We start from the raw sequence: 21685 nt of genomic DNA on the forward strand, positions 1-21685 counted from the left end.
TCATACCTCCTGCTGACTTTTCCTTGCATTTTAAAATTCATGACTATGAGCTGACAAGATAATCCCGCAGGACAGTCAACTATTTTCCAGAACTCATGAGGTAACTGCTGCCTCTCTATTCTAATTTATTGAAGAACAAGAAGAGTTCCAAGATAGGCTGAAATATTTCTGTAATGAATACAAAAAAATCAGTTCCAAGGTTGTAGAAGGAAATGAAAACCAGTATCTAAATATCAGTGGTAATGAAAAGAGGAGGAGAGAGAGATGTATTACACAAGGAGAACAAGAGTCATCTGGATCGTTCAAAGCAGCAATATCCCACATCCTAAGAAAAATTAAGAAGGAAGAAGGATTCGTAAACTCTGGTATGTGTGAATAATCTTCATTCCTGCTCCAGTAAGAAGAAAGTCATACTTTTGGTTGGTGTTTCTCTGCTAAGGACCACAGAGGCTAACGTGAACAGGTATTCACACAATAAACAAACATTTACTGAGTGCCTACTGCATGCCAAACACTGTGAGAGGGCCAGGCGAGTGCAGACCATAAGGAGAGAAGCAGCATAAGCCTTTCAGTGCTGTCCAGACAACCCAATAAACAGAGGCCACTGAACTGCTGTAGTCATCCAAAACATACCTCCTTTGCAGAAAGGCTTCTCATGATGGGACTTCATGACCCAGGCTTCTTCTGGGACAATCCCTCTACAAAAGCAGAGCATCAAAAAGAATCTTGCCTTAGGCTGCTGACAGTTTTAACTCTAAGAAGATAAAGGAAGAAATGCAAGCAAGACCAGCTATTCTTGGACTTTGGTCTGACCAAGGAAGAGCTGGTACCAAGAGGATGTAATGGTTTGAACCCTGGGAGAAAATCATAGCCAAGGAATAAACCCTGGGCACGATCTAAAATGCATTCTCTTCTTCAGTTAAGAAAATCTTAAAATGATAAACAAACGAACCCTAAAACAAATAAGCAAAAAACAGATGGATCCTATGGTGAGAGATGCTAAAAGGAAATAAAACATAACAGATACTGCTGGGGGAGAGGCAAAAATGAAATTCTGACTAGGCATTTCTAGTGATCCCAAAAATGAAGAAAAAAGGCAATTTAACATAAATATAACATAAAACTAAATGCAACATGGTATCCTAGATTGGACCCTGGAATGGATAAAGACATTAGTAGAAAATCTCCTGAAACTGAATAAAGTCTATAGTTTGGTTAATAGAGCTGTACCAATGTTAATTTCTTGGTTTACATGGTACGTTTATCAAAATGTATATTTAAATGTAAAATGTTAACATTAGGAGGAGCTGAGTGAAGGGTATATGGGAAAGTCTGTCCCACTTTGCACCTGCTCTATAAATCTAAAATTTTATTTCAAAATTTTAAAAGTTTTTAAAAATCGCTACACAAGACATTCTTAAGACAAACTCTGATGCTAAAAGAAAATGTGAAAATAAGAGGGCTAGATAATTAAGAAATTCAACATGGACGAGCCAGAAGCCCTGATGGCCTATAGTCAGCCCCCAAGTCTCCACCCCCTTCCCTAGGTCAAAAAAGCTAATGACATCAATAGAATATGATGTCCATGACAAGTAGTAATAATAACATGGTGGTAGTTCAGACCACATATGGAAGATTTTATCCCCTTCTGGGTGGTACATTCTAAAGAGAATATAGTATTTTTGTAGATAGAGCAAAGAGTCTCTTTTAAGGAATAGTTTGGAGGAAAGAGGAAGAACTAGAAAGGAAAAGAGAAGACTTAGGGAGCATAAGGGACTCTTGTCTCTAACTCGAAGGGCTGCCACATGTCAGGGAGACATGTATTTTGTGAGTTTCTGAAAGCTGAACCAAGGCCAAGGCTGAGGTTACACATGGAAATAGATATTGGGGCTCAGTTTAACAATTCTGATAATCCACACTCAGAATGTGAGGTCAAGAGCTCCCCATGGTCAGACAGGCTCAGACAGAGGCTGGATGAGCTCCTGGTGGGAGTCTGAACCAGATAACCTCTAATGTGCCTACCAATTATTGTCAGAGCCCAGGATTCTCTGATCAAGAAAGCACAGGCATGAATGTTGCCAGGTCTATCCTGGAGGCCCTCAGCATCCAAGGTGCCCAATAAACCCAAAGAAAACGGTCTGACTCTGGCTACAAATACAATTCCACTGCTTGGGAGTGGTCCTTAAGGCCACTGGCAAAGCAGGGACCAGGACAAAGGAGGATTTTCTGGCCACACAAGAAAAGAACATCCAGCACCTGAGTATCTCCTGAGTTTGGTGTCCCATATAGCTCTGAATGTGTCACATGCTTTTGTGTAAGTTGGAACAGTCAGCAGCATATATTCTAAAATCCTAGATTTAAGCAGCCCTAGAGGTCACTAACCCAGTCACCCACACACTGTAATTAAAATGTTAAAAGACAAGCAGGTTTATTCCCCATAAAGGGAGTCTAGTCTGCACCCTTTTTGGACACAGTTCTACCTTATATTGAACCAAAATCTGTCATTTCACTCCCAGTACATGGGTCTACACCCTTGGGTGTGACTCTCATATCTCCTTAGTCTTATTTTTACAGAACTAAATATACTGAGTTTCTTTAGACAGGTATCATTTAACGAGCCAATCGCTCTCCTCAAGACTTTCTCTAATTTGTTTGTGACCTCCTAAAATGCATCATTTAAACCTAAACCAAAAATCCTAAAAGCACTCTGACCAATGCAAAAAAAAAAAAAAAAATGGAACTGTAATTACATGTTAGGGACATCATAGTTCTAGTAATGCAGTATATGGCCTTTTGGTTCCTATTGACTTTATGATCAACTAAAACCCCATGTGAAATTCCATGAAAAGAGGCCCCACTGCATATAATTACTGTTGAATTTTGGAACCCAATGGTTAGATCTCATCTTGCTGACTTTGTACTGTTCTGTTAGCTTGTCAAAATCTTATTGAACATCGCGAATATCAGCTGTCACACCAGCACTCCCTGCCAGGTTTGTGCCATCTGCAAATCGAATAATCCTGCCTTCAGTGTCTTCATCCAAGCCATTGATAAAAACGTTAAAGATGACAAGTCATTCAATCATTCACTCAACAAATGTTTAATCAAGCACCTACAATATGTAAAACACTCAGGACAGAAATGAGAGGAAAAATTGTATCTGTATTGGGACAGATCCTAAAATTGTTTGCTTTCTGTAAACCCCTTTCTGTAAATACTTCTTTTCTTGAAGATTTAACTCAACTCATTAGGTACTTATTGATCACTTACTCTTCTCTTGGCATCATGCTAAGCTTTGTTAAAGGAACAAAGGAATTAAAAGCTACAACCCTATTCTCTAGAAGCTCTTCCTCTCATTAGCGAGGCTGCAGCACAAAACATTTCATGTTGCAACATTTACGTAATTGACAAAATGAGTGATACAGACAACATATTTGATTCTGATTGAGACTTTGTCATTTCATTTAAAACTGCAAAAACAATGATAGTTTTTTAGAGCTGAAGGGGGCAACAGAGGTCTTCCGGCACCATCCTCCCCTCCCACCTCTCCAATATTACTTACAACAATTGGGTATCTCCAGAGTAGTTACATTGTGTTAAACCTTATAATTAGAATGACATCGTAACATCCTCTATGTTGAGTCAAAATTACTTCCCTTTGCCTTTTCATCTACAGTATAAATATTCAGTGATTTTGTTAAAGAATTGAATGAATTCTAATTCTTCTCTCTGAAGCTAGAAAAAAAAAAACAGGTCTGGTCCAACCATTTGAAGGCAATAATTATGTCCTCATTTAGTCTTTACTTTTCTAGCCTAAATATCTCCAGTTCCTTCATCTGATGTGGGTTGGAGACCTCCCCACCCCCATGCCATTCTTGTCATTCATAGCCTGACACCATGCCTGGCATAAAGCAAGCACTCAAGATACATCTACTGAACGAATACATGAATAAGTGAACTGGAAAGCTCCAGTTTGTGAATATCAGCCCCAAAAAGAAATGCCCGGAACTACAAAACGTATTGCTGAAAATGTGGTTAGAAAAGTGGGCCTGTTGCAGTTTGCTTACTCCGAACATTATACTTTTTTAAAAATTGAAGTATAGTAGATTTACAATGTTGCGTTAATTTCTGCTGTACAGCAAAGTGATTCAGTTATACATATACATACATTCTTTTAAAAATTCTTTTCCATTATGGTTTATCACAGGATATTGAATACAGTTCCCTGTGCTATACAGTAGGACCTTGTTGTTTATCCCTTGTATATATAATAGTTTGTATCTGCTAATCCCAAACTCCCAACCCCTCCCTCCTCCAGTCCCCTCCCCCTTGGCAACAACAAGTCTTTGAACATTATACTCTTAATACTACTTAGATCCAACTTCTTTTTGTCTTTGCACATGGGGAGAGGGCAATACACTAATGACTCATACTGTTTGTAGCCAATTAAAATCTGTAATTGGAAGACACTGGTCAGGACCCACACAACTGTGTAGCAAGAAAGGCTAGACCACAGCATTTATTTCCATGTGAGAAAGAATGGTATGTCCTTCTGGGTCTGCATGTCTTTCTGAGGTCATGCTGGTATTCTGATCACCATAGCACCTAAGCCCCTTGGGAATCTGAAGATTTTGCAATATTCTGCAGAGGAGACCTAGTGAGTGGGTACAGCATGACACGTAAAGGAAAAGTAGGATGAGATGACCTACTAAGTGGAGGCCATGAAACTCAGTTTAGGATGGGCCCAGTTACCCAAGAGTGAGACGTTCAGTATGTCAGTGGCAGTGTTACCGACAGGGAGAAATTTCCCTCAGATTAAAACATCCAGGAAAACTTAAGTCTAATGAATCCAATAGAAGTTGGGATTGTCCTGGTGTCAGCTTACTTGTGGCTGCAAGCAGAGTCAGGCAAGAAGAACCAGCTGGGAGGTAAAGGAAGCAAAACACAACTGCGATGAAGATGCCAACACCAGCAGGCACTTGGTAAATAAGCACCAGCACTTACACACATTTGTCTTCTATTCCCCCAAATAAAATGATTAGGTAGGCACGATGATCACCATTTTACAGCCGTGGAGACTGAGGCTGAGAGAGGTTCCGAAACTTGCCCAAAGTCACACAGATCTAAGTGGTGCAGTCAGAATGCCCACCTCACTACCTCCAAAGCTCTCGGACTCAAGCATCACGCCATAGGACTTCTGTTCCATGTGTTTATTCATCCTTTAACACAGATTTTATCAAGCACCCTCAGCGTTCCAGGCCTGTGCTAAGCCCTGTGGATACAGTGGTAAAAAAGGCACACACGGTCCCTCATGGGGCTTAGCTCTCTGGCAAGGACAACAAACAGCCAAGCAAGCAACTCCAATCAAGTAGGATCCATCTCACGGCAGGAGAGGTTAAGGGTAAACTCACCCGGCACATGGGAATAGGAGTCTTCCTCGATGAAGCGGGCCCTAGAAAGAAGCTTAAAAGATATGCAAGCAAGACAAAAGAGTAAGGGAAAGAGGCAGAGAGGGAAGAAACTTTTAAGATGTGGAAGTGAGTGGAGACACTGATGTCTGCTGAGTGTAGAGGGGAGGGGTCAGAAGCTCCCACGAGGTTGAAGAGTTGGGCTGAGTGAGATTCCAGAGACCTTGTAAGCCATGGTAAGGTGTTTGGAACTGGACTGGAATTGGCAGTGGCAAAACCCAGTAAGTTTACATGGATATCACCTAATTGGATCTCCAGATTCTTCCAGGAAAAGGGAGGCCAGGCTAAGACACACGCTGCCCTGTGGGACAGACACCCTGGGAAGGCATTCCATGCTTCTCCTGGGCAGTTTTAATTTCTCTGGCCTTGTAATACCTGCTCTAAAAGGACTCTAACCTCTGCCATCTCCTCCCTTTTCCCTCTCCAGGGAGGGTGGGTGGGTCTTGGGTGAGTGGAACAAGTATATTCTAGATGCTTTCTTTATGTGACCCACCAAGTCTTAGACAGATTCCAGCTTTCTGACGTGACAGATGAGGAAACAAAGGCGAGAGTAGTTCAGTGACTGTGGCAGATGGAATTATTGGTTCCAATCCATCATTCTCTTTAATAGTTTTATGTATCTTTACCATGTCAGGGCCTCGCAGTACATGCAGTGTATTTCCCCTCTCTGGACTTTGGGCTTCATCTTCTGATTTGATTTGGCCAGTGAAATATTAGCAGCCATGATATGAGCAGAGGTTTGAAATGTGCTTGCATGGTTGAGCATGCCTTCCTGCACTTTTGCCACCACCAGGAAATTATGCCCCATAGCTGCTATTTCTCAAGCCTGGACCCCAGCATGAACCACGCAGAGCAGACTTGAACCTGGTCTACAGCCTAAGCTCGGCTGAGATCAGCAGATCCCAGGTGACTTGAAGACCTTCAGTGTGAAGCAGAGTCACTTGCATGAGCCCAGAGACTTGTGGATGTGTGAATAAGTGTTTCTGGTCGTACACCATAGAATTCGGGGGGGGGGGGGAATTTGTTATGCAGCATCATCATGGCAATACCTGACTGATAAGAGCTTACTCCAAGCTCACAAAGAAACTTCCTGGAATGCACAGCGCTGCTCTGCCATGGGACCAGGGTGCCCTGGTGGCTGGCCCTCTAAAAGAGAAAGCAATGCAGACTGCCACCACACCCCACTCTCCCACACCCTCCCCCCCCCCGCCCACCACACGGCACTCACCTGAGTCTGAGGCTGCCGGGCTCACCAGGCTGAGCAGCTCCCGCTCCTTCTCATAGTCCCCTTTGCAGAGCAGCTGCCCCTCCTTCAGGACAAACTCATCGCCCTTCTGGAGCTGCCGCTCGCAGACACAACAGCAGAAGCAGCTCAGGTGGTACACGCTCTTCTGGGCCCGCATCACAAACTCGTTGGGCGCGATGGCCTCAAAGCAGCCCCCACATTTGACAGCAAACAGTCTGGCAGCATGGGAGAAAGCAAAGCGAGGTCGGTGAGAAAGATGGCTGGGTCCCAGGTCTCCTCTCAAGTCAACAGCGAAAGGAACTTCAAGAACTGGGACAAGGAGGCTTGGAATGGAATAGGTTTTAAATCCAGATGATTTATTCCCTGAGGAGGTTGCACCAAAGAATTCAGTTAAGTTACTCTCTCAGAGGCTTAAGAAAAGCAGGGTGAGAGGTGCCGGAAGAAGGGTGAGCTGAGGCCCAGCGTGTATTTGGTGTGGTCCATGGCACAGTGTTCCCAAAGGATGCCCCACAGACTGGTGCCAGGCAGGCTGCCCAGAATCCCCAGGGGGGTGATTATGTAAACAAAATAACAATAACAAACAGGTCCAGGCCCGCTCCAATCAGCAAGCAAAAGGATGGGCCCCAGAATGTGAATTTTTAACAAGCTCCCCAGGGCATTCTGAGGTGTAATCTAGTTGAGAGATAAACTGCATCCCAACTTCCCAGCCTGACGTTCAGTGGATTCAGCCCAGCTCTCAGGACTTAACTCTTATCTCATTTCACTTACCTTCAACCAACCACGAAGAGGGTGTCTATCTATGCCAGGCGGATGCAGTAGGTACTAGTGATATTAAGGTGAATAAGAGAAAATCCCTTCCAGAAATGAGCTCAGGCTAATGGGAGAGACAAACATGTCCAAATAACTAGAGGGTCCCGGAAACAGAGAAGAGAAGACAACTAACTGTCAGGGAGTCAGCAGGGGGATTTGCATTTTATTACCCATCCAATAAATCTTGGTCAAACGGAAGACAGGAAGGTAGGCAGGTTGGCAGGCCTGAAGGGGTTGGGGAAGTTGGTTCCCCACAGAAGGAACAGCCTGGGCAAAGGCCCGACGTCCTGCAAGTACATGCTGTGCTGCGAGCATGCTGTGTCCTCCAGCAGGTTGGAGGCTGGGGGCCTGGAGAAGGGTGACAGGTGAGGCCAGTCATGACCGGCTTGCACACTGGGGCTGGACAGCATCTGACAAGCAACCAGAAGCCTTTGAACAATTTTAACACGCTAAGAGCCTGTTTTAGAAAAGGAACTCTTTGCAATATGAAAGGTGGAGGGGAATTGGGGTTGGAGAGATGAGTGAGGGAGAGCCGCTGAGTGGTGACAAGGGGCGGCACTAAGGCAGCAGCAGGGAAGCCAGACAGGAGGGGACAGATCCAGGGCTTGGAGACTGGGAAGCGTGGGGTCGGCTCCCAGGCTCGTGGCGGCCAGAGCTGGAGGACGGTGATATGTCACCACACCTGCGCACAACGTTCCTGATTTCCTACCTCTGGGCCTTGTTATGCCTTGCCGCCCTCCTGCAAAACCCTTTCTTCTCTGTTTAATCTACCTGAATCCAGCCCACCCTTCAGGACACAACTGCTCCCACCTTCTCCCTGAATCCTGCCCGGACCTCCCCTACACCCCTCCTGAGTGACCGCACCTCCTCTGAACACCTTCACCATGACCTGTCTGTGCTGGTCACTGGGCAGTTATCTGGAGATGCTTCAAGACACAAGAATAGCTGATCTGGAAGCCTGGGCTCTGCCGACAACTGTCTGCAAAACCTTGCTGTTGTTAAAGATGTGAGGCCAGACAATCTGTTCCAGCTCCAAAAGTCCCAAGAGCATTGCTTCCTAATGCTGACTTAAAATATCTTAATCTTGCCTTATTATTTAATTTTCCCATGTTTATAATTTATCTTGCCAACAGCCTGTATTCCAAGAACAAGGCCTATGGAATATTTATATGCCCTACAACCTCTTGCACATGGTGGGTACTCAATAAAAGTTGATTTGATTTGACCTGTTGATTTCACCTGCTCACCCTTTTCTGAAATAAGATGTGCAAAGAGCCTGGCCTCAGAGCTGACACACAGTAGGTTCCCGGTAAAGGTGGCCCATCTCTTCCCGGTCACCCCAGATCAATAAGAGTTCAGGGCAGGCTATGAAAGATTAAAATCTAAAGTAGATTTCTCCGTTTCTCCTTCTCTTTTTTAAGTTGCCTCATGATAACATAATTGCCTTTGTCAAAGCCTTGGGTATAAGCACAGAGATAAGAGACCCTAAAAATATCTCTGGGATTCATTCATTTTTCTATTTCCAAAATAAAGAGTTATTTTCTTTTTTAAAGTAGTAGCGCAATAGGGAGGGAAATTTCTCTCAAAAACACTCTCTGTTTGTCTCCACATACCAGAGGGGTCACTAGACATGGGAAGGTCAGATGGTATAAGGGAGAGGATGGTGCCGAGCGGAGACAAAATGGGCAGAGTGAATTCATAAAGCTCCAAACACCCCTCCTCTCATCACAAAGGCAGACACAAGCTGACTCAGAGGATGATATCCAGGAGGCTGAAGGCACCTTGCTCTGCTCATGAGCCCTACCTCGCTCGGCAGGAGACAAGGAAACATAAATAACTGAAGAGCATTTTTCTATAGACAGGCCATCCACCATGATGGCCTAAGTGTGGCCAATCCCATCTCAAAAGCTCATTCATACATTCACTCATTCATCTAGTCTTCATTCATTCTCTCATTGATTCAGAAGCATCCACTGTGCACTACACAAGACACTGTGTCTTAACAGGGAGGTGGGGAAAGAAGGCCTCACCCAGCAACATTCATGTTCATAAACCAGCCTACGTGGAGTGTCTGTTATGTGTCAGGCACTATTGCAGGCACAGATGATACAAAACAAAGTCCCCGTCCTCCATGGAGCTCATATGATAGTGAGAGAAACAGCAAACAAAGAAACAAACAGATAAATAATGTCTACCCAGAGGGACTGACCTTTGGGAAACAGAATATAAGAATGATACAAAGCAATGTTTCATGAATACAAAACAGAGTGGCATAAAGCCATAGTCTGTTTATAATATTTAATCACTTCTCAGCTCTAAATCTGTACTAGTTGATGCCTAAGTCTATACATGTGCACAGTGTGTTTATCTTGGAAGCTTCCTGGATGAAGGAAAGAGTATTGAGGGTAGAGTGGAAAAGCAGGTAAGGAGGAATTCCCAAGGAGGGAACTGGTACAAGAAAGAGGGAGGCCATTCAAACTCTTTGAGAGAAGGAAGCCAAGGCTTGGAGAAGGGATTGAAGCCACCTCCCATGCATCTACAAGGGAACAGCCTCCCTGGACAGAGGCCAGCTTGCCGGTGACTCCAGCACAGCTCGGGATGAGAAGTGCATGTGTGGTCTCACTCTTAACCCGGGCCTTGGGCCCCAACACCAATCCTCCCTGCCCTTGGCCATCAGAAGCACGTTAGAAACACCCATCCTGATATACCTTCCCTCTGCCTCTCAGCTTCAGAAAGGGGGGTGAGGTTGGGAGACAGTTCAAGGGCTGGTGCGGCTCTTTCACCACTAACAAGGTATGTGACAGCCCCCAAAACAGAACTCCAGGTACCAGCAGCCCTGCCCCGCCCCCTCCCTTCCCCTAGCCACCCAGGGTGGTTTTGCTCTCCATGTCTGAACCTCAGGGTGCCCCAGGCCCTTGAACAACTGCCTTTACTCCCCTCCCCCCATGCTGGATGTTGTACATACGACAGAAAACCACTCAGTTCATCCCTGGCCCAGAGTCCCTAGACACTGTTTGCCAACCTGAGCAAACGAATCAGTACTTTAACAGGAGCCGGTCAAAGGCCCTTTGTCCCCAAGCCCTCCTTCTCCTCCCCTTCCCCAGGAATGAACTGTTAAACAGACTCAAGGCAAACGCTCCCAGGAGTCAACAAGCTCTTGAGAATCCACAGCCGCAGGTGGTGGCATCTGTGCTTGTCTAACTTCTACCCTGTTAATCTCCTCCTCTTCCTCCTCCCTTCTTAATTTCATCCCCCACTCCAAAAATTTCCCCCAAGTGGGAGAAGGGAGGGTTAGGGTGAGCTCAACAAAGAAATCCCACCATGTTGACTCAGGAACGCCCAGAGGAAGTGGCAGGATTGTCTGGGCTCAGATCGTGAAATGGTCATGATTGGGCAAGGGGTGGGATACAGACCCAGAAGGGGGGGCAGTCCCGTTTCTCTCCATTCTCTGCATCGGCTGCCCCGTTCTGGGTAAAGACCAGGTTGACCTCACCTTACTGCTCTGGCTCTTGTTACCCTCAATAACCCCAGGGCAACCCAAGGAGAAAAGGCACACGCAGTCCACCACCTGTGTGCCAGATGTGTACACAGCTGTATGGGTACCACTGTGGACCCAGCTGCCGACTACACACTTCCCACAAGTTGTTTTCTCTAAGGCTCAGACAAGCAGAGAAAAGGATTTGTTCAAAAGTCCAGGTCGTAATTAAAACACAGCCTGTCTCTTCCCAATGCCCTGGATGGCGGCCCCCACAGTGACTTTGGCCTCTGAATGCTAATGAGACCTCACTCTGGGTTCAGAGCCTGGCAGCCTGCCTGTGCCCTAGAAAGCTAAGCACGGTTTCCAGAAATGCACAGCTCATCTGGGCATACATAACAACTCTCAACTTTGCCCACCGTTAGAAATTCACCCACCCCTGAAATCTCTTCAGATGATTCTTTATCTCTTTGTTGCATCTGATCCCCTCACCTGTAAAATCGAGATAACAGGATCCAGCTGGTGGAGAAGCGTCCAGAGCCCAAGCTCTCTAACAGTGCTCTCCTTCCTCTGCTGAACGCTCTCCGTGGGGCAGGCATAGGGATGGAGTGCTAAACAAGGCTGCCCTGTCCTCAGGGAGCTCACATTCTCCAGCAGGCAGCAGGCTTTCAGCCAATGACCACAGGAGGGTATGTTTGGGGTATGTAGGAGAGGACTAGCCAGAATGGCCCAAAGCAGAGCCCCATCCACTTGGCTTGGGCTAGAGGTCGCCGAATCTTCTTTCTCTTCCTTCCCTCCCTCCCTCTACACCTGTTTACCCTCTTCTTCCCTCTGGCCCTTTCCCACTCCCTCTACCAGGCAGAGAAACAGAGGCTGGCTGAAATTCCATTCTATGCCTTGCCTACCTCTCTCCCAGTACAGCCACAAGCTCTAAGATGCACAACCTGTAGTTTTGGTTGGAGAGCCGGAATCGGCAGGCTCTGCCACTTCCAAGCCGTCAGTGTGACTCGGAGCTCATCCCTTAATCTTTGGCAGTCTCAGTCTGCTCAGATGGAAGAGGCAATGATGATGCTGACATTCCTGGATTACTGAGGACTAAATGAAAACAGGTATAAGGACTTTGTGACCTATAAGGAAGAGCACAATTTTTAGTTCTTTTTATTTGCCCTGCCTCTGTCTTTTGACCTTTGTGGATTTTTTTTTTTTTTTTTTTTTTTTTTACCCCGAAGGTGGCTCTCTGTGCTCAAAAGTTTCCTGAGCCCTACACTGAGAGAACACTTCTTCCTCAGCAGCCGGAGTCCTTCGGCTGACTTCTCCCAGCTCTGACATCGGCATGACTTCCTCTCCAAAGAGTGTGGCACTGACCCAGGAGATGACCCCGGGGATGCACAGATGGCGGGGCCGCCACACAGAGCGCACGCCTTAGACAAGGCACAACCTCCCACCACAATGTGCCAAGATAATGCAAGGGAAACGGTGCTTCTTGTATTAGGTGCCATGGAGGGTAGCAAAGAAGAAAAGAAAAGGTGACCTGATTCAGGGAAAGAGCACAGGACTTGATGTAGGAAGACCTGGGCTCATGGGTTCTTCTTTTACCAAGAGGCCTCAGAAAAGCCACCATCTTTCCCTGGGCCTCAGTTTTCTTATCTTTAATGGAAAAGTACTGCCCTAGATCAGTGTGTTACGTCAAGAATTGAGAGGCTGTGGAAGGGGAGAGTCTTTATTCCGTGCACCTCCTTTCAACCAGAGAAGCTCGCTCTGCCCGCACCTAAATCCAGGTCTCCACATGGTGTTTCAGCATGACAGGGCCTTGCTATGGTAATTCTCCAAACCAGGTATTTTCCAGAACCATATCATTCACAGATACACCTATATATATATGCATATATATACATATATGGAACAGGTAAGGCCAAATGAGGTTATGTATGAACGGGCACACAAACACACAAAACATACATACACACACACCAGCTAAAACCAACAACTCATTCACATAGTCTCTTTCTTCCTATCTGTATGGTACAAATATATATGTACTTCCAGAAAAGATTTATATTACATACGTATATAGATATATGTATATATAGATATATTTTATACAAATATACAAGAAGAAATCAATTTGCTCCTAAGGCATGTTTGAAACCCATTAGGTGGGATAATTTCTTTTTTTTTTTTCATTAATTAATTAATTTATTTTTGGCTGCGTTGGGTCTTCGTTGCTGTACGTGGGCTTTCTCCAGTGGTGGCGAGCAGGGGCTACTCTTTGTTGTGGTGTGCAGGCTTCTCACTGTGGTGGCTTCTTTCTTGCGGAGCACAGGCTCTAGGGTGTGCGGGCTTCAGTAGTTGTGGTGAGCGGGCTCAGTAGTTGTGGCTTGCAGGCTCTAGAGTGCAGGCTCAGTAGTTGTGGCGCACGGGCTTAGTTGCGCCGCGGCATGTGGGATCTTCCTGGACCAGGGCTCGAACCCGTGTCCTCTGCACTGGCAGGTGGATTCTTAACCACTGCACCACCAGGGAAGCCCATAGGCTGCATACTTTTTTAATTCACTCCCATTTTTATGATTCATGCTTTTATTATAGGGTTGGGGATCCTGCTCTGTAGCTAAGGAGATAAGAATGTTTCCAAAGCAGATATGAAGGCTTGACACTTGAGAAACTCCTAGAGAACATGTCTAAGGCAATCAAGACAGAGGCCAGACCTCTGGGAAGCAACAGCACACCCTGCACTGTAAGAGTTACAACAGAAAGACGACAATGTGCCAGGACCCCTTGTGGACACCTGGACTTTGATGCTGGTTATGTGAGCTCAAGAAAATCACTCCACATTCAGAATATTGGGGTCCTAATGGTTAGAATATATTTCATCCCCCAAATTATTTTACTACAAAGAAAAAGAAGCTTGTAGAAGATAGAAAAAAAGGAAATTGGTCTTCATTGAATAGTCACTTGGTGCCAAGAACTGTGGTGTTTCTTATATTCATCACCTCACTAAATTTATGGGGTAAGGGCAAACAGGACTATTTTATGAACTCAAAGAGAACCTCGCCATATTTCAGCTCAGCTTGGTTCATGATGCCTCTCTTCCACAAGAGAGACACTCTGGGAGGGCTGATCCATAAGTTCTTCTTTATACATCCTCTCTAGCACTCTTTTCACAGGAGAAATAAGTGAAAAGATCAAGCAGCTAAGATGGAGGCCTGAGCTCCCGTGAAGTTTCTTGAATAGGCCCATGGCTTTGTAGGAGGTCCTGAGACCCTGCTGCCCACATGCAGGTGAAAGGCAGGAGTTAGGAACCAAGCTGATTCCTTCAAGCTACTAGTCTCTTGGGCCCCAAAGTATCTGAAGGGATCCCCAAAAGAGCTCTCTCCTCTATGGATTTAGGTTAAGAACAAACAGTGTCCAGGAGATGCTTAGACCCAACACCACCATGCCCAAGAGTCTACTCTGATTCCAAAAAGATTGGGAAACAAGATAATCCTTGCTGGAATCCCAGTCATTGGGGGATTTGGTGGGTCACTGTTTTCAGAGTACAGGCAGAAATGTAGGCCATGGGGGTTGGACCCAGAAAGACCCAAGAAAGCCCAGCCAGAAGGACTGAGCTGTAGAAATAGTAGGACAAGGAGGCAACATGGTATAATCAAATAAACTTAGATCCAAGTCCCTGCTCCTCCACTTATTAGCTATGTGATCTTGATCAGGCTATGGCGGCATTAGTTTACTCATCTGTAAAATGGAAATAATAAGGGGACTTAACCTCAGAGAGACACAATAAGAATTAATTGAACTGACACATTAGAACTGCTTAGCATAGTGCTTGGCACATGGTAAATCCTCAGTAAAATGGTAACTATTATGATGAGGAGAAGGAGGAGGAGGAGGATGGAGAAAAAGAGCTGAATATGAAATATGAGAGGTAAATTAGTGAAAAAAGAAGAGATGATGGATCTCAGAGACTGGGAGAATCAGGATGAGATAAAGAAGCATGGAAAGAGAAGGACTGGGGGAAACAGTTTAGGACTAAGGCAGTAAACAATGCAAGAATGTCAGCAGTCAGCTTTTTGGTGGTGTTGGCTGTGGATATGGGGACCAGTCCTGCTAATATAATGGAACTAGGGTATGAGTTTCCATATGGTTTAATGGCCTCAGGTTAGGGTTTGCATGCAGCCTCTCCACACAGGATTTGTCTGGATTTACCCAACTAACGGTTCTGGCATGGCCGGATGAAATGCCTTCTTGCTCTATGTATCAAAGTAAAATCCAGGAGGTTGACTGAGGCTTAATTTTCTTCTCAGTTATCAATGCATCTGATTTTTTCACCCATGAATTCCCATGACTCCCTCCAATCTCTCCCACCTCCTGCCACATCATCCTCTAGAAACCAGACACTAGATGCCATGTTATCCCTACCTCTACTCTCCAGGCTGATGACACAACTTCCAATATACAGGAATACTAAAGAACATGGCAGCCTCATGCAAACCCAGATCTATCCCAGGGTAAGGGCTTTGAGACTCAGGAAGGCTGAGCAGAAATATAAGGGGATCCCCCATTATAATACTGTAGAAGGTTCCTAAATCAAGAGTATGTTTGGAAAGACTGAGATCTTCATTAACCTTGACCCAGAGTACTGCAGACCTCAAAGGGAGTCTCTCAAAGCCTCCACACCATAGACAATTAAGTGGAAGGATGGAAAACAAAATAAATACATGAAAAACCCTAATGCCAACTTAAGGCCAAATGACTGGCCTTAACAGTAGTTTTTTTCCCACCAAAATAAGAAATCAGAGCCACTTTTAGCCTTGGACAGCAGACAACTACAGATCATGCAGCCTTTCCACAGACACTGACAACACTATTTTTAATCAGATATATGAACACTTTGGTCTAGAAAGTAGGAGGGGGTTTTTGTACAGCTCTTTAACAAGAACGCAATAATCAGCCTATCACTCAGTTTCCACCCTCTCCACCAGGGGGCAGCATAGCAGCATGCATTAACTGCCATGTTGACTTGGTAACTGAGGTCATCCAGGCACCGAGACAGGGATTGGCCATATGCCAAAACTGTCTGTCGGGAAAATCTGCTGCTGGGAGTCTGGGAGACCATGTGGCTAAAAAGAAGGAGAGATGGTGAGAGAGAAGAGTATTCAAAAGTACTGGGAACCAAAAGCGTGGCTTGTGGCCTTAGAAGTAGTGACACAAGCAACCTTGTCAGCTGGCTCAAGGTCTCTGTCCTTGAGGCTGAGCCAACACCACCACAATAAGCAATGGAGCCCGTGGTCCTGGGGCGGTGGGAAAGTCTGCAGGGACAATAGGAGTGGCAGGATCTTCTATAGGAGACAGTCTCAAGACTCTGCAGTGGGGAGAAAATGGAAAACAATAAGTGGCCGGCAGAGCCAATCAGAGTCTCTGTCTCCCTGGGGCTCCTGGGGAGCTGTAAGAAGGACCATACAATGGGATGAGAACCGCTAAGTGTGATGTCTGCACGTCCCAGAGGCTCCGTGATTCTCTGGCTTCACCGAGAAGTGCAGGATAACACAAATAGCTCACCACTGATGGCAAATGTTGCTGGCAATGGGCAGCTTTTACCTCGAAAGGGTGGACTAAGCACTTTTCTTGTTCTCACAAAGCATCTGTTCCAGAATCAGCCAGGCAGAGTGGGAAGAGCCTGGCTTTTGAAGTCTGATAGAACCTGGATTCAAGTCTCGATTCCACCTTTGAGAACTTGAGAAAGCTATAGACTCCTTTGGAGCCTCAGTTTCTTTATCTACAAAATGAGATCATAACTATCTTACAAGATGTTTTGGAGCTTAAATACGATAATGTATCAGAAGGATCCGATACATACTAGCTGCTCTCAGTAAGTGGCAGCTCTTAACTCCCTTTACTGAAATCAGTTTAACATATCTGCCCATGTACGTATTTGTATAAGATCATTTATTTCAAGACAGCCAACTGAGCCAAAATAGAACTTCATGAGCATCTCAAGGCTCTGTTCTTCATTACTATAACAGATTAAATCAAACTTCAACAAGCCTTTCATATGTTATCGGAGAAGAGACCAATGGACAAATATGAAAGGACAAACACTCGAGAGGAAACAGGGTGCATTTCATTCAGGCAACCATGGCTATGGTCTACCCTAACCCAAAGTCAATATTGACATTAGCCAACCAGTGTCGACCAACACCCACTTTCATTGCCCAACACCGAACATATGTTCAGGAAGTCGGCAGCTCCATGTTTGACCAACCAGAGCCAACAGTTGCTATCTGGTTAACGCTGACATTATCTGACAAGTGTTTGGAACAGACCCTTTGCCCGTATCACTTCAGTTCTCAGATGACTGCCTCTCACGGAGGCTGCTGACCACTTTATGGACCTACACTGAGATGCCCATATTCTTGCCTTGTGCCCCTGACTGTCAGACCCCCCACCCCACGATCAGTCCACCTCTCCCCTCATTTTATAAATGGAAAGAAACCAAGGCCAGAGAAGGAGCAGTGACTACCCCTGACCACAGAGAAAGTTCAGATTATTAAGAGGACCAGCCAGAACTTGAGGCTCGGTTAACGATCAAGAAATAAAAGAGGTTATAACATGGCCCAGCTAGGGATGGAAATGTGTCCCCCAGGCTCTTAAGTAGTGCCCTAACCAGCTGAATGAGCAGACAGTGTATGTCAGTGAGTCTCTCCTGCTTAGAAGCTCTCGCTTTCCCCTCTCCCTCTTCTTTGCCGAGACCTGGGAAGCTGTCTACCAGTCAGGCCATGGAGCAAAAGACTGCGGTAAAAGCATGGATTCCAATAATCCAAGCCAAGGTGGCACGATTTATATTACAGACTTTCCATATTGTCACACAGACATGCAAAAATGGCAAGAAACATAAAACAGACATACAGAAAATACATGTTTCCTTTTTAGGGAATTAAAGGTTTGGTTTCCTTTGAAAAATGTCAGTTTTCCTTTCCCTTCATCCTCATTAGCCTCCTGGGACACTCTTAAACATACCCAGCAAAGAACAGAGCAGAGGGAATGAGGTATTTTTAGCTGATATTCTGGGCACAGATTCCTATTGTTCCACAATTTTTGGCTTGACTGGATGGCACGTGGCCAATATAATGTATACGCTTACAAAGAATGTATGTTTCCTGGGCTCTGTGTGTGTGTGTGTGTGTGTGTGTGTGTGTGTGTGTATTAATAGTAAGAAGGACAAGGACATTATTGATGATGTTTTGATGGGAAAGATTCTGAGATCCCAGCAGGGGTAACACCGAGCTCTCCATGAATCCCATTTGCTTTTTGTCACCATCACTTTTCATTATTACCGCTGTAATATATGTCCAAAAAAAAAGAAAAAGCCACATTGTCACAATCCAAAGCTCCTCATAGAACCAACTGCTATCAACTGCATTATATTAGGAACTAGATGTATTCTGAAGACCAGTTCTAAATCATCCGGTGCAGTGACCAGCACACGATAATGTTTAAAACCGCGGTCCCCAACCTTTTTGGCACCAGGGACCGGTTTCATGGAAGACAATTTTTCCACGGACGGGGTTGGGGTGATATGGTTCAGGCGGTAACGCGAGCAATGGGGGCGATGGCGAGCGGCAGATGAAGCTTCGCTCACTTGCCCGCCGCTCACCTCCTGTTGTGCGGCCTGGTTCTTAACAGGCCGGGGACCAGCACTGATCCGTGGTCCAGGGATTGGGGGGGACCCCTGGTTTAAAACATTGCCAGTCACTACTACCCTCCTCCTCCTCACTTGTAATACTTCTCCTCAAGGATCACCCACTCTTGGGTGAAGGGGAGACAAGGAAAGACAAACACTGACTGACCATCTGAGTAAAAATCTCCCACTGTGGCATAAAAGCCAAAGGGAGCGCCATGTAGGACTTTCCCTTTCCATGTGAGGGGTGGAAAATATCTCCGGATAATCTGAATTTCCAGAATGCCTTTAGTTCAAAGATCTCAAAGCATGTGCAATCTTGTGTAACATCTCAGCTCTGAAGTAAAGGGAGGGGGGGTCAGATTTTATTATATGATTCTATTATCTTCATCACACAGAAAACTGGAATCACAGCAGGTTGTGGCATTTTTGGTGTATAACAGCACCAAAATTCAGCAGTGGTGGAGCTCAGAGTAAAAGAAAGACAGGTGTCCTGAACCTCTGATGCAGCCTCTTTCCCATAACATTGCATTGCTTTCCTTTTGACTTAGACTCCATATGTCTTGAGAGCTCCAGAAAGGTTTCAACAAAGTATGACCCAATGGAAGGGAGACAGTTTTTATCTCTATATTTTTTTTTTTTTTCTTTTTACCCTTCAACATTTTACCCTTTTTTATCCTTCATCTCTCTCCTCACCCATTAAAAACTGGAAGACACCACACCCATTAGGGGAGCTACTATCAAACGTGGAAAATAACAAGTTTGGTGAGGAGAAATTGGAACGCTTGTGCACTATGGGCTGCAAAATGGTGCAGCTGCTACAGAAAACAGTATGGTAGTTCCACAAAAAATTTAAAATACAATTACCATATGATCCAACAATTCTATTTCTAGGTATATACCCAAAATAATTTAAAGCAGAGACTCAGATGTTTGTATATTCATATTCATGCCAGCATTATTTAAATAGCCAAAAAGGGAAAGCAACCCATGTGTCCATCAACAGACGAATGGATAAACAAAATGTGGTACATACTTTGGAATGTATTGGAATATTATTCAGCATTAAAACGGAAGGAAATTCTGATACATACTACAACATAATGAGGATATTATGCTAAATGAAATAAGCCAGTCACAAAAGGACAAATATTATATGATTTCACTCAGATAACCTCAGTAGGCAAATTCATGAAGACAGAAAGTAAAATAGTGGTTGTCAGTGGGTAGAGAAAGGAGGGATTGGGAAGTTATGGTTTAATGGGTAAAAAGTTTCAGTTTTGAAAGATGAAAAGAATTCTGTGGTTGGATGGTAGTAATGGTTGCCCAACAATGTGATGTGCTTAATGCTACTGAACTGTACACTTAAAAATGGTTGAGATGGTAAATTTTATGTCATGTGTATTTTACCACAATTTTTTTAAAAAATTAATTAAAAAAACTGGAAGACACAATGATTGTTCATACTCTACCTCCTGTAACCAAAATCTAGGTGACTGTGTTCCCAGTTGAAAATCTCACCTGCCCAAGCTCCCTTGCAGCTAGGAGTGGCCACGTGAAGCAGTACATGGGGTTCTACCGGGAGGTATGAGCAGGAAGTTCTGGAAAAGCTATTGTTCTCTTGATGAAATGAGACAGCCTCAGCGGGTGCGTACATTTTGCTCTTCACCCTTTCCTTATTTCTGTCCGGAACTAAAATATAACATCTGGAGATGAAACAGTCATCATGGTACCAAAAGGATGAAAGCTTCCTGTTAAGGACGCAGAGCAAGAGAAGAGAAGAGAAGCCTGGATCCTTGAAGACTTTTGTGAGCAGTTGCACCATCCTTGGACTTCCTACTTCTTGACTCCCTTTCAGTGAGAAAAATAAAATCCCTTTTTAATTAACCCACTGTAGTCAGGATACAGTTATATGAAGCCAAGTATTATATGAAGGACTTCCTCAACCCATCCAAGCTCTATCTAGGGCAACTTCTCCACTTAGACACTAGACTTCACCACTTCAGGCTTACTCAAAAGCTATGTCATATATTTTCCCTCTCTGTAAACATTTTAATATATTGTTTTAATTTCTCCAGTGTTAGGAAAAAAATTATCCTTCTCTTGATCCTACTTCCTCCACCAACTATGTCCTAATTTGCTTGACAAACTTCGTAGAAAAAATTCAAAAAGAAATTACTTCTGTTTTCTATTTTTTTTTTTAACAAATTTATTTATTTTATTTATTTACTTTTGGCTGCGTTGGGTCTTCGTTGCTGTGCATGGGCTTTCTCTAGTTGCAGCAGGGGGGGCTACTCTTCGTTGCGGTGCATGGGCTTCTCATTGTGGTGGCTTCTCTTGTCGTGGAGCAGGGGCTCTAGAGCGCAGGCTCAGTAGTTGTGGTGCAAGGGCTTAGTTGCTCCGCGGCATGTGGGTTCTTCCCAGACCAGGGTTCGAACCCATGTCCCCTGCATTGGCAGGCAGATTCTTAACCACTGTGCCACCAGGAAAGCCCCTACTTCTGTTTTCTATCTCCAGTTCCTCTCCTTCTACTCTCTCTTAAGGCCAATCCAATCAGGCACTTATTCTACTCTTTCTAACAAAACTTTCCTGTAAAAGTCACTCATGGCCTCCATATTTCTCAGTCCTCATCTCACTGAGCCCATCAGCAGCATTTGACATTGGAATCACTTGGCTTTCAGGACCATTCACTCTCTGGTTTTCTTCCTATCTCACTGGTCACTCCTTCTTTCTAGTTTCCCTCATCTCCCTAACCTAGAAATATTTCATCCCCTTCTCTGTCTAGACTCACTGTCCTTGGTGATCTTATCCAATCTCATCACTTTAAGTATCATGTATCTGCTAAATTACTTTGAAATGTCTATCTCCACCCCAGATCACTCTCCTAAATCGAACTTACATATCCACTCAATACCTTCACTTGGATTTCTAATTTCTAAGTCTCAAACTTCAAACTAAAGTAGAATTCCTGATCTTTTCCCGCCTACCTCACCCTGACTCAAATCTGCTCCAAACAA

General features: G+C 44.7%; 1 protein-coding gene across 1 annotated transcript in view; it reads right to left on the reverse strand.

The window, feature by feature from the left end:
- The window catches only part of LMX1A (LIM homeobox transcription factor 1 alpha), a 150305-nt gene that overhangs the window by 38503 nt on the left and 90117 nt on the right, over positions 1-21685 (reverse strand). The window contains exon 3 of the mRNA XM_059903165.1: positions 6697-6929. Within this exon, the coding sequence (XP_059759148.1) occupies positions 6697-6929 (233 nt within the window). The remainder of the gene's footprint in view (positions 1-6696; positions 6930-21685) is intronic.

This window comes from Balaenoptera ricei, chromosome 1 (genome assembly GCF_028023285.1).
Source record: "Balaenoptera ricei isolate mBalRic1 chromosome 1, mBalRic1.hap2, whole genome shotgun sequence".
NCBI lineage: Eukaryota > Metazoa > Chordata > Mammalia > Artiodactyla > Balaenopteridae > Balaenoptera > Balaenoptera ricei.